Source organism: Callorhinus ursinus, unplaced genomic scaffold (genome assembly GCF_003265705.2).
Source record: "Callorhinus ursinus isolate GAN/ISIS: 27379988/994484 unplaced genomic scaffold, GSC_fseal_2.0 scaffold38, whole genome shotgun sequence".
NCBI classification, from domain to species: domain Eukaryota; kingdom Metazoa; phylum Chordata; class Mammalia; order Carnivora; family Otariidae; genus Callorhinus; species Callorhinus ursinus.
The window spans coordinates 9,173,387-9,186,511 of NW_027397100.1; the positions used below are offsets into that span (position 1 = coordinate 9,173,387).

At 39.4% G+C, this 13,125-nt stretch overlaps 1 protein-coding gene across 3 annotated transcripts in view; it reads right to left on the reverse strand.

Annotated features, from left to right (window-relative positions):
• The window catches only part of RPN2 (ribophorin II), a 59,343-nt gene that overhangs the window by 21,809 nt on the left and 24,409 nt on the right, over nucleotides 1-13,125 (reverse strand). For all 3 annotated transcript variants that reach the window (XM_073880463.1, XM_025875746.2, XM_073880462.1), the window contains exons 7-9: nucleotides 12,015-12,191; nucleotides 10,400-10,518; nucleotides 8,294-8,399 (exon numbers count right to left, since the gene is read on the reverse strand). In XM_073880463.1, the coding sequence (XP_073736564.1) occupies nucleotides 8,294-8,399; nucleotides 10,400-10,518; nucleotides 12,015-12,191 (402 nt within the window). The remainder of the gene's footprint in view (nucleotides 1-8,293; nucleotides 8,400-10,399; nucleotides 10,519-12,014; nucleotides 12,192-13,125) is intronic.

Below are 13,125 nucleotides of genomic sequence, written 5' to 3' on the forward strand. Positions count from 1 at the left end.
GTTTTAACACCAGGAAATGCAGTCTTTCTGCTGAGAGTAATAACTGCCCTTGTTTAGCTCATTACTGTCAAAAATAATGGTGCATTAGGGGCAATTAATGCTAATGACAGCTTCAAAAACCCCTGTTTCCCCTGACAGCAAGTCCAATGTCAATGAGTGCTATTACAGGCCTTCCACACCAAACCACCGTTAATGCACTCTGACCAATGTCAAGCATCTCTCAGGAGAGTAAACAGGACCTGCTGACCCACTCTGAGGCTCTGAGTGTGACTATTACTGAAATTACAAAGTAAAGCTGCCTATGTGACAGAGGTCAGAACACACACGCGCGCGCATAAAGCCATAACACAATGAAGGAGAGATTTTGTAATGCTTACTTCATCACTGGGAAGAAGGACAGCAATGGCCTCAGTTGGGGCTTATTATCATTGCATGAATAACAGTTATTAGCCATTTCTGCTATTTGGCACTTAGATAATTTTTCCAACAATCACAGAAACACTTGAACAAACACCAGATTTGAAGTTATAAAAAGCCAAGCTGTTACAGTAACCAAGACAGCATAGCATTGGTATAAGGAAAAAATACAGACTAATGGAATAAAACTGCAAGCCTAGAAATTAACCCTTGCCTTTATGGTCAACTGATTTTTGATGCCAAGACAATTCAATAGGGAAAGAATGGTCTTCAACAAAAGGTGCTGGGATTTCCACATGCAACAACTGGATTTCCACATGCATAAGAAGGAAGTTGGACCCCTCCCTTACACCACATATAAAAACTAACTCAAAATGAATCAGAAACCTAAATGTTAGAGCTAAAGCTGTAAGAGGAGTAAATCTTCATAACCTTGGATTAGACAATGGTTTCTTAGACATGGCACTTAAAGCAGAAGCAATGAAAGAAAAATAAAGAAACTGAACCTCATCAAAATTAAACCCTTTGTGCTTCAAAAACCAACATCAACAAAGGGAAAAGACAATCTACAGACTGTGAAAAAATATATGCAAATCATGTATCTGGTAAGAGACTTGTATCCAGAATATATTAAGAACTTGTAAAACTCAATAACATAAAAAGACAAATAGCATAACAAAAAAAGGAAATAAGAGATAGACAGATTGGAAAGGAAGAAATAAAAAAATTTTAATGGGCAAAGGATCATCTGTATGGACATTTCTCCAAAGATAAACAAATAAGCACATGAAAAGATGCTCAATATCATTAGCCATCAGGGAAACGCAAATCAGAATCTCAGTGAGAGACCACTTCACACCCACTTAGGATGGCCAGAATGAAAAGACAGATAACAAGTGTTGGTTAGGATGTAGAGAAATTGGGCCCTTACATATTACTAGTAGAAATGTAAAATGGTGCAACTTCTTTGCAAAACAGTTTGTCAGTTCCTCAAAAAGTTTATAAATATAGAGTTTATCATATGACCCAGCATTCCATTCCTAGACATACACCTCATATAACCGAAAACAGATGTTCAAACAAAAATGTGTACATGAATGTTCACAGCATTATGTGTAATAGCCAAAAAAAAGTGGAAAAACTCCAAATGTCCATCAACTGATGAACTGATAAACAAAATGTGGTATGTCCACACAATGGAATATTACTCAGCCATAAAAGGAATAAAGTACTCATACATGCTACAACATGAATTAACCTGAAAAATATGCTAATTAAAAAGGCCAGACACAAAATGCTACATATTATATAATCCCATTTTTATGAAATATCCCAAGTAGGCAAACCATAACAATAAAAAGTAGATTAGTAATTGTCAGTACTGGAAAGAGGATATATTCCTACAGAATAAAGGATGTTTACTACAGACACGGGACTGTTTTCTGGGGTGATAAAAGTGTTCTGGAATTTGATAGCAGTGATGGTTGCAAAACTCTGTAAATATACTAAAAAAACACTGGGGCCCTGGTTGCTCAGTCATTTAAGTGGCCAACTCTTGGTTTCAGCTCAGGTCATGATCTCAGGGTGGTGGGATCAAGCTGCGCTTTGGGCTTGGCATTCAGCCGGGAGTCTGCTTGAGATTCTCTCTCCCATAACTTCTGCCCCTTATCTCGCGCGCATGCGTGTACTCCTCTCCCTCTCTCTAAAATAAATAAACCTTTAAAAAAATATATACTAAAAACACTGAATTATATATACTTTAATGGGTTTGTGAATTATATCCTCAATAAAGCTGTTATTTAAAAAAAAAAAAAAAGCCAAGATACTTTGTGTAGGATAAAAAGCTCACCCTTCAAAGATGAGTTACCATAGTTCTAACAGCCCAGGAATGTAGGGTAACATCTTTACACACTCCATCCTTTTCTTCTAAAATGGTCTGAGATGGAGACTAAGCACTGAAAAAATAAGGTTTGGTCTCTACTCACAGGGAGTTCCCAGTCCAATGAAAAAGCAACACATATAAGCAAACAATGGTAATACAATACAGTAAGAACAATTATCAACAGGATATAAAATACTATAGCAACAAAAGTAAACTTTAAGTATATTGAAGCCCTAAACATAAATATAGGGGGAAAAAAACCTTAAAAACCGTTAGAAGAAAATATTGGAGATTATCTTTATCACTCTGGAGTAGCATAGGACTTTTTAAAAACACAAAAAGCAAAAACAATCTAGGCAAAGACACTTTTTTTGTGTGTATAAAGATTTTATTTATTTATTTAACAGAGAGAGACAGGGAGAGAGTGAACACAAGCAGGAGGAGTGGGAGAGGGAGAAGCAGGCTTCCTGAGCAAGAAGCCTGATGTGGGGCTTGATCCCAGGACCCTGGGATCATGACCTGAGCCGAAGGCAGACGCTTAACGACTGAGCCACCCAGGCACCCCAAGGCAAAGACACTTTTAAATTAGGCTTCACTGAAAATAACTTTTGTGCATCAAAAGATGCCATAAAGCAACACTGGGGGAAGATATCTGATGCTTATAACTAAGGGTTAGTTTCCAGAACATAAACAGCTCCTAAAATTCAATAATAAAAAGACTAACAAGCCAAAAGAAAAACAGACAAAAGAGACAACAATTCACAGAAAAGGAAAACTAAAAGGCCAATAAACAAGAAAAAATGCTCAATCTCACTAGGAAAAACATTAAAACAAGACATCATTTTGGAGCGCCCAGCTGGTTCAGTTTGTGGAATGTTGGACTCTTGATCGCAGGGTCATGAGTTCAAGTCCCACACTGGGGGCAGACATTACTAAAAAAAATAAAACTTAAAAAGAAAAAATAGACACCACTTCATATCCGTCAAATTACCAAAAATTCTTAATACCACATACTGGTAAGAATATGAAGAGAAGAGCAATTTGGCAATACCTAATAAAGCTGGAAGCTAAGTGCAACCTATGATCTCACAACTTCACTCTAGATAAACAAGCAAAATATACACAAGGAAACATGTGCTAAGATGTTCACAGCTGCATTGTTTGTAATAGTGGAAATCAATGTCCAACAGGAAAACGAATTAATAAAAATCTGATTCATTCATAAAAGGAAGACAATTTCATGACAATTACCCACAGAATGCATATAGTTCTAGTTCTACAGACATAAATGGGACTGTCATAAAATTAATACTGAATGAGAACAAGCAAATTGCAAAAGGATGCATACAATATACAAATTTTAAGAAGATGCAAATCAATGCACTATATTGTTTAAAAATACGTGTATGTATAACAGAAATACAGAAATATCTTACCAAAAAAGGTGGGGTGGGGGTAGAACAAATACATCAAAATATTAGGGTATGAAGGAGTTGAATGGCTGGTAGGTACATGAGGATTCATTAAATTATTAAGTTCTTTTCTGTATATTTGAAATAGTCCATACTAAAAAAATAAAATAAAAATAAAGTTCTATGGGAGCACAGATGAAGGAGAAACATTTGAACTAGACCTTCCAGCATGAGTAGTTGAGTGTATGAGAGAGGGAGGGGAAGAGCCTTTCTTATGGAGGGAAGCAAGAGTTGAGATCCAAAGACATGTGCACATAAAGCATATCTGAGAACCAGTATGCAGTCAAGAGCAGCTAGCACTGAGGGGATGGGGACAGACCCACACTGAAGCATGTGCACATGCCCTGTGGAGGACCTTCTAAACCATTCTCAGGCATGTAGACCTCACTCACAGGCAAAAGGAAACCAAAGAAATGTTTAACCTGGGGAACAATGTGATTTTATCACTCTAGCGGCACTTAGGGAAAATTAAATGGAAGGGGAAGAAATTGAAGACAATGGAGGGTGGGGAGCGCCGACTCCCACCCTGTGCAGCTGAAAATCCATGTATAACTTTTGACTCCCCCAAACCTTAACTACTAATAGCCTACTGTTGACCAGAAGCCTTACTGATAACGTAGTTGATAAACACTTATTTTGTACATTATACATATCGTATACTATATTCTTACAATAAAGCTAGAGATAAGAAAATGTCATTAAGAAAACCATAAGAGGGGCATCTGGGTGGCTTAGCTGGTTAAGCATCTGCCTTCGGCTCAGGTCATGATTCCAGGGTCCTGGGATGGAGCCCCGCATTGGACTCCCTGCTCAGCAGGGAGCCTGCTTCTCCCTCTCCCTCTGCTTGCGTGTGCTTTCTCTCTGTCAAATAAATAAATAAAATCTTAAAAAAAAAAAAAAGGAAAGAAAACCATAAGGAAGAGAAAATACATTTACAGTACTCTACTGTATTTGTCAAAAAAAATCCGCATGTAAGTGGACCTATGCAGTTCAAACCCTTGTTGTTCAAGGGCCAGCTGTAGCTAGAAACTCCCTTACCAATCTTGATAGAGAATATAGGGCTCTCCCCAACCAGGAACACAGGGACTGAAGAATAAAGGGCTCATGCAAAAGCCATTCAAATGTGGAATCAACAGGACCTGGTGACTGACTGGGAGTCAGAAATGGAAAGAAAGAAGAGGTTAAGAACAACTGTGTCCTGGGGCGCCTGGGTGGCTCACTAGGTTAAGCGTCTGCCTTCAGCTCAGGTCACGATCCCAGTGTCCTGGGATGGAGCCCCGCATCAGGCACCTCGCTCACTGGGGAGCCTGCCTTTCTGTCTCCCTCTGCCCCAATCCCCCCACCCCCTGCTCATGCTCTAATAAATAAGTAAAACCTTAAAAAAAAAAAAACAACTGTGTCCTATGGGTATGGCACTTCAACTGGATATGTTGTTATTCAGACTGTGAAGATAGAAGGAAGAAAAGGTTTCAGGCAAAAAAAAATTTTTTTTTTAAAGAGAGAAGGAAAGAAAGAAAAGTCTGCCTTTTACCGTGTTCGGTTGCAAATGAGGACCCTTAATGAGAGAAGCTAAACTTCAAAGGATCTAGATTTTAAAGGTTCAAGGTGCACACTACAATAGTTTCTATCCAAATTTTGTGTTAGTGAATGGACTAGGATCAGATGTCTCATGCCCAAAAAGGTCAGACATGAGGTAGAGAAAAGAGATGAGAGTTCCAGAAAATATCTGCCTTTCTGACAAACTTTAAATATAAGTGTTTAATCTACCTACGTTAAGTAATGCCCCACTTTTGAAAAGGTCAAACTTTCCAGCTGCCTTGTCCTTTCATTAAAAAAAGTGAGTGTCATAGAAGCCAACTTGAGGAGCTTTCTAAAGGTCAAATCTGGGATGATGTGAGCAACAATATAAATGATGATAGGAAAGGATCATAACCTACAGAGTAAAATAAATTTCCATGAGCCCAAAGTGTTATAAATTGAGTAAATAAATAAATGAAGACAGGGTCGGGAGAGGGATAGCTTTTTCTTACAGTAGAATTCTATTATTCTAGTAGAATTCTAGTATCGCAAACAGTGTAAATTTCCTGGGTCTGATAATTATATAACAGTTATAAGACATTAACATTTGGGGAAGCAGGGTAAGGGGCATTCTTTATACTACTATACTTGTTAAGTCCATTCCCACAAAGCATCAGATAAATGAGGTATAGTTTTCCATCTTAAAACCTAAAAACTTGGGGCGCCTCATGGCTCAGTTGGTTAAGCCTCTGCCTTCGGCTCAGGTCATGGTCTCAGGGTCCTGGGATTGAGCCCCGTGTCGTGCTCTCTGCTCAGTGGGGAGTCTGCTTCTCCCTCTCCCTCTGTATGCTTGCTCTCTCTCTCTCTCTCTCTCAAAAATAAATAAATGAAAAATCTTAAAAAAAATTAAAAACATAAAAAAACTAAAAATTTCATTACTTTACATGGAAATTCTTCATACCATTTTTGCAACTTAAGATCAAAATTATTTCTAAATGAAAAAAATGAAACATTTTATTAAAAAAAGAAAAATGACGGTGCCTGGGTGGCTCAGTTGGTTAAGCATCTGCCTTCAGCTCAGGTCATGATCTCAGGGTCCTGGGATCGAGCCTCGCATCGGGCTCCCGGCTCAGTGGGAAGCCTGCTTCTCCCTCTCCCACTCCCCCTGCTTGTGTTCCCTCTCTCGCTGTGTCTCTCTCTGTCAAATAAATCAAATCTTATAAAAAAAAAAAAAGAAAAACAATGGGCACCTGGCTGACTCAGTCGGTGGAGCATGTGACTCGATCTCAGGGTCATGAGTTTGAGTCCCATGTTGAGCATAGTTTGAGCCCCAGGTTGAGCATAGGATTTACTTAAAAAAATAAAGATTAAAATAAATTTTTAAAAAAGAAAAAAAGTGAGTGGAAAATGACACCTGGAAAGTGAAGAAAAGAGTTCCAGAAAATATTTTCCTCTGACAAACTTTAAATATTAGTGTTTAATCTACCTATGTTAAGTAATGCCCCACTTTTGAAACAGCATATTTTTATCTATTCAGGAAAGGCGCAGGACCACTCCAAGTCCCCCTCAACCAAGAGAAGGCACAATAATTAATTAAGTAGATACAGCCAAGACACGGTGGCAAAAGCACTGAGAAATGACAGCTGAAGGGAAGGCCAGCTAGTGCAGCTGCACACAGCTCTGCAGCCACTACGCAGGCTGTAAACTCTCCAGGGCACGCTGACTAAACTGATACTGGGCAGGGAATCCACCCAAGCACAGGCTGGATGACCTTGGACAAGTTACTCTACCCCTTTGAGCCTCTTCTGTGCAATGATCTGTGTGTGTCTTATGGTTGTTGTAAGACAAAAATAATGTAAGCAAAAGCACACAGAACTAGGCTTCTTATGTCACAGGCCTTCAATAAAGGGTTCATACTGATGATGCTAATTCAGAATAAGAAGTGGTTAAACCATATCCATATCTTTTAACCAAACCATAAGTTTAAGAAAGTAGGAAAACATGTAATTCATCTTAAATAAACTTCTACGAAAAAGGTTAAAATGAAAGCCACGGTGACTGAAGGGGTATACTCCAATTAGCTGGGAAAACTAGCACTAATGTGTAATACTTCACTCCTCAAGCATCAGATAAATGAAGCATAGTTTGCCATCCTTAAAACCACTTTGGATCTTCAACACAACTAGAGTTAGCTAAACATGAAACAATTCATTATGAAACTTACTGATTTTCGGGTAACCCTCTCGGGTCCCCTCCCTCCTTGGGAGCTTTGTACTAGAACTCTGCTATCTCTCAATAAACTTTGCTTTGCTGCCCTCACCCCCGACACACAAAAAAAGAAAAGAAACTTACTGATTTTCTTTTGTACTTTACCCAGAGAGCCTCACTACGGTATGTCACTGGATGCTTTTCGTCACCTACTTAGTATCAGGCATTTTTCTAAATCTATCAAGACCTACCACACAAAACATCATAATAAGAATACTTATGTCTCAGTGAAATTATAGGTGATTTTTATTTTTTCTACTTCATAATTTTATATGAGATACTAATACTAAATCATAATTGAAAATGAATAATTTATAAATAAAACTCACTATGATCAAGTTCTTGGCGAAGCGTAGTTTAAACCTACGCTTCTCTTGGGTGCCTGGGTGGCTCAGTTGAGCCAAAAGCAACTGCCTTTGGCTCAGGTCATGATCCTGGAGTCCCGGGATCAAGTCCCGGGAAGTCCCGCGTCCAAGTCCCGGGAAGTCCCGCGTCAGGCTCCCTGCTCAGCAGGGAGTCTGCTTCTCCCTCTGACCCTCCCCCCTCTCATGCTCTCTCTATCTCATTCTCTCTCTCAAATAAATAAAAATCTTTAAGAAAAAAAAAACCTACGCTTCTCTTAACATATTCACATTAACTTGGTTGTAAAATGAAGGCAATATACCAGACGATTAATGCCATGTGCCTACTTGGTCATTTCTGTGGATTTAATGAGGATGACAAGAAAAGCACTTACCTCGACACTATTTGCAATATAACGGTTGTCACCTTCAACTTTGACAGAGAAGTCATAATAACCACTGGAAAATTTGACATTCATGAAGTTTAGTTCAAAAACATCCCTGTTAAGAATGACAGCAGGGTTAGCAAGAACATACATAGCTAAGTCATGAATGTAACAAATGGGCTGTGCGTGGCCCTCCTTGAGACAAGCCAGGGCTACACCACATCTTCACCTTTCAACTTCCCACCCAGTTGGGCAACCTCCTGCTCAATCACAGATTATGGTGTGGGCAAAACTTCAGAGAGATCTAAAATGACCTCCTCTTTCAAGTCTCTAAAGTCTTCTTTCCTTTTGTTTTCTCCTCTCAGCCCCTAAAATCCCACCCCCCTTGGGTAGACTTCCACAATTAAATGCAAAACAGTCTACAGTATGATCCCTATTATGTTTTAAAAAAGAGAGAGTAGAAATGTTCAAAAAGGTTGGTGTAGAGCAGCATAATTGCAGGCAATTTTTTGTATTATTTCTACTTTCCTGTGTTTTGTGAATTTCCTAAAAATGACATATCTTACTTTTATGAAAGTATCAATAACTTATTTTAAAGGGGGGAAAAGGTAGAAAATTAACTCTAACTACATAGCAAAATCCCAAATGTCTTTTACCATTCCACTCAGCATTCCTAAAAATGATTGTGCTTTTCAATTTGACATATCGTCTGTGTATCTTCATCATCGTCTAAGAAATGCATATTCTTGGTGGACCTGGCTGGCTCGGCCAGTAGAGCAGTAGAGCATGCGACACTTTTTTTTTTAGCATGCGATTCTTGATCTCATGGTCTAGAGTTCAAGCCCCATGTTGCACCTAGAGCTTACTTTAAAAGAAAAAAAAAAGCATATTCTCTCTAAAATTCAGAGTTCCCAGTCTCATTAGCTTACCAATTTAACACTTACCAAAGTCTCATATAAAAATTGATCCTTAATTCTTTTAAAATTTCCATAACAACATATAACCATTAAAAATAAGACTGAAGGGGCACCTGGGTGGCTCAGTTGGTTAAGCGACTGCCTTCGGCTCAGGTCATGATCCTGGAGTCCCAGGATTGAGTCCCACATTGGGCTCCCTGCTCAGCAGGGAGTCTGCTTCTCCCTCTGACCCTCTTCCCTCTCGTGCTTTCTATCTCTCATTCTCTCTCTCTCTCAAATAAATAAATAAAATCTTTAATAAAAAAAAAATAAGACTGAAGGGGCATCTGGGTGGCTCAGTTGGTTAAGTGTCTGCCTTTTGCTCAGGTCATGATCCTGGGATCCTAAGATCAAGCCCCACGTCGGGCTCCCTCTTTGCCACCACCCCCCCCCCCACCCCCCCCCCCCCCCCCCCCCCCCCTTCTGGTCTCTCTCTCTCCCGTGTTCTCTCTCTCAAATAAATAAATAAAAATCTTAAAAAAAAAAAAATAAGACTGAAGAAGATTTAATCCTATGGGGGAAATATGACACACTGTTATAGACAAAGCATAATGTTATAAACAAAGCATAATCCTAATGCAATTAAAAATATATTTATTTGCATAGAAAAGGGGCTGACAAAAAAGGACAACAAAATGTGAACAGGAGTTATCTCCAGGTGGTAGAACTATGGGTGATCTGTATTTTATCTTTTGTGTTTTTCTGTATTTCTTCTACAATAAACATGTATTACTCATACATCAGAAAAAAACACTATTAAATTTAAAACTGGCTACTTACATCACAATGACAGAGACAACTAGAAATAGGGAAGGAAAGAGTAAAACTAAAACAAAATTCTTCTAGCTTAATTTTTTTAAGTGTATTTATTTATTTTTTTTAGTAATCTCTACACCCAACATGGGCTTGAACTCACAACCCCGAAATTAAGATTCCCATGCTCTACCAACAACATCAGCCAGATGCCCCTCTTTTAGCTTTAAAAATCCTTTTCTTATATAACCATAGAATTTTGATATTAGTAAGTCAAATATATCTAACCAAAGTTTAGGTAAATTTGGTTTGGGGGTATTTCATAATATCCATATTAATTCGGGTTATATTGGCTACAGGCAAAACAAGTCTATTGGTACCCTTCAAAAATAAGCTCAAGACTTACCCTACAGGGGTAAAAGATGTCTTCTGGAGGACAATGGCTCTGGAAGCAACAGATTTAGCATGTTCTAGTTTAACAGTGGCCTGAGTCAGAGGCTGAGACAGAACATTGGTGACCTGCAACTAGAAATAAATTTTAAAATAATCTGTAGCAACAAAGGCCGAAGGAGTACAAAATTTTGTTTCTGGGGTGCTTTATCCACAGGGAGCCAGCTCTGCAGGGGAAGAAACACCTTATTTCAAGACTTCTTCACTGACTTTGGTCTACGTTCTATCAGAAATCAGACACAGAATACAAGGAAATTGGTAATGGGATAGATTAGAGAATGTTAGCGGTAGGGAGGATCTTAGAGATGATCTTGTCCAACACTCTCATTCTTCAGACAAGGATAGGCACGTTACACATGTGCTCCTTTATCAATCATCTGAGACAGATGAAGAAACTGAGGCTACGTGGCCAGTTTAGTTGGTCTAGGACTCGAACCCCAGCCTACCTAGCTACAAAGCCAATACTTCTACTTTGCTCTCTTGGCTGCCCCCTCCTGACTCATGGTGAACTATGTTAATCAGGTGATTTCTCACCCCAGCCTTTGCTGAGGGGGTGTGAGCGTAAGCAGGGAGAGGAGAGGCAATTTTGAAGGACAGGGCGCACTTCTTCAAGAGAACATGTGAAGAGGCCACCAAAGTAGAACCGATGGAACTCTCCTGTGTGGAACCCCAATGTTTAGACATAAATGAAATGCTAATTTCTTATGAAGATGTTAGCTTATCACTGATTTCCAAACAACAGCAACAAATGCCTCATTTGAGATGAAAACTCCAAGCGTATTCAAGATCTATGCATTTTCTCTGTTCAGAGAGTCGCCATAAAAAAGCAGTCTCTGCGGGGTGCCTGGGTGGCTCAGTTGTTAAGCCGCTGCCTTCCGCTCAGGTCATGATCCCAGGGTCCTGGGATGGAGCCCCCGCATCGGGCTCTCTACTCCACGGGAAGCTGGCTTCTCCCTCTCCCACTCCCCCTGCTTGTGTTCCCTCTCTCGCTGTGTCTCTGTCAAATAAATAAATAAAATCTTTAAAAAAAATAAATTAAAAAAAAAAGCAGTCTCTGCCTCCTACTGAGTGAGAGGGAGGGACAAGCTATGAAGAGGTAGAAAGACAAACTGCCAACAGCAGGAGGAAGAGACCTGGTGTTAACAACTGTAAGCACCAGAATTACCAGGGAGTTTAAAAAGCGGCCTTTAAATACCGTATTTAGAAAGTTCTGGTACTGGAAAATGTCTTTTAGAAGCAAGACTTCTCTATACATTTAGTGTTACGACGCCGGAAATACAATTCTCTTGCATCTAATTTCTCGAAAGCCTGACTATAAAAAATCTTCCAGAAAAAAAAAAAAAACCTTTTCTGGATTGATCTGAAGGGTTCTGTGACTAGTTCACCCAGGGGCCATATCCCCAATTCCAAGCTAAGGGAAATGAGCCTTGCTCTACATTTAATGGGTATGTCCTCGGTGGGGGGGGGGGGGGGGGGGTTTACAATCAGGTTTCCACCAGTCCTTAGATTTCTGAGAGCCTTCCACTGGAAACAGCTGTCAGGGCCACACAGTGTGGACACGGAAGTCATACCCGAAGGCTAGCCTGTTCGTGGGTGTCGGAAGGAGAGCCCTCGGGCACAACCACAACTGGCACGTGATAGCGATTCTGAGAGAGCGCAGAGGCCGCAGAGGCCACGCTGAAGGCTTCTGAGAGTGACTCAAAGTTCTTCTTGCTGAAGATGGCATTCATGAGTTGGATGACCTGATCCTGAAAGAAAAGGGAAACGCAGCTTGAGATCCTCCTCTGGCAGGAAGGCGGGAGAGCCACCCCTGGCTCCCCAATGGCTCAAGTCATTCCTTATCTGTTTCTAGGTGTTCGCATGGAGGATCTTTCCACCATTAATCCAAATTGGTAGAGGGGGGTGGTAAGCAAATATTCTGCATTTAAGATTAAAACCTGGATTTGGTTGTTTTCTTCATTCTCTGGTTCAAACTGAAATTCACGCATTTATCTGTCAACTGTTTACTGAATGCTTCCTGTACAAATACAAGGTACCTCTGGAGAACTAAGGAGATATGAAAGGATATTCCAAAATATATATAACAGTAACTTGTGTTCCAGATTACTATATGTGCCACGTACCATGACAGGTGCTTTACATGCATGAACTCAAATCTTGACAAAAACCCTGAAAAGACTGATATTACCAATGTTTTCCAAATGAGGAAACTGAGGTTAAAAGGTTAACTCCTACAAGTTATAACAGGAAAAGAAAAAAAAAAAGGCAAGATCAAAATTCACATGTAAGTCTATTTGTCTCCTTCCAGAATAAAATATATTCTTTCCTAATTCCTTTCACCCTCCCACCTAAGCTAACTTCCCTCCCAACACTCCTCTGAGCAGTACACTGGAGTTAAGTTTGAATTCACAAGACGAAACCTTATAGCCAAAATGTACATTATAAAGAAACTAAAATAACTTTCCATTAAGAACTAATGGGCTGTTTAGAGAAGAAAACTAAAAGCAGTTTTTTGGGTTTTTTTTTTTTTAAATGGAACCTAAAAGGCATTATTAAAATTCTGGAGGTTGTTTGCTTAAGAGGAAACATTTTCCACTTCAATCAGTTTTGTTTTTTAAAACCTCCAATCTAACAAAAGAGCTCCCTTGTTCCCGACAGTGTTATTCAGTCGACATGAAATAA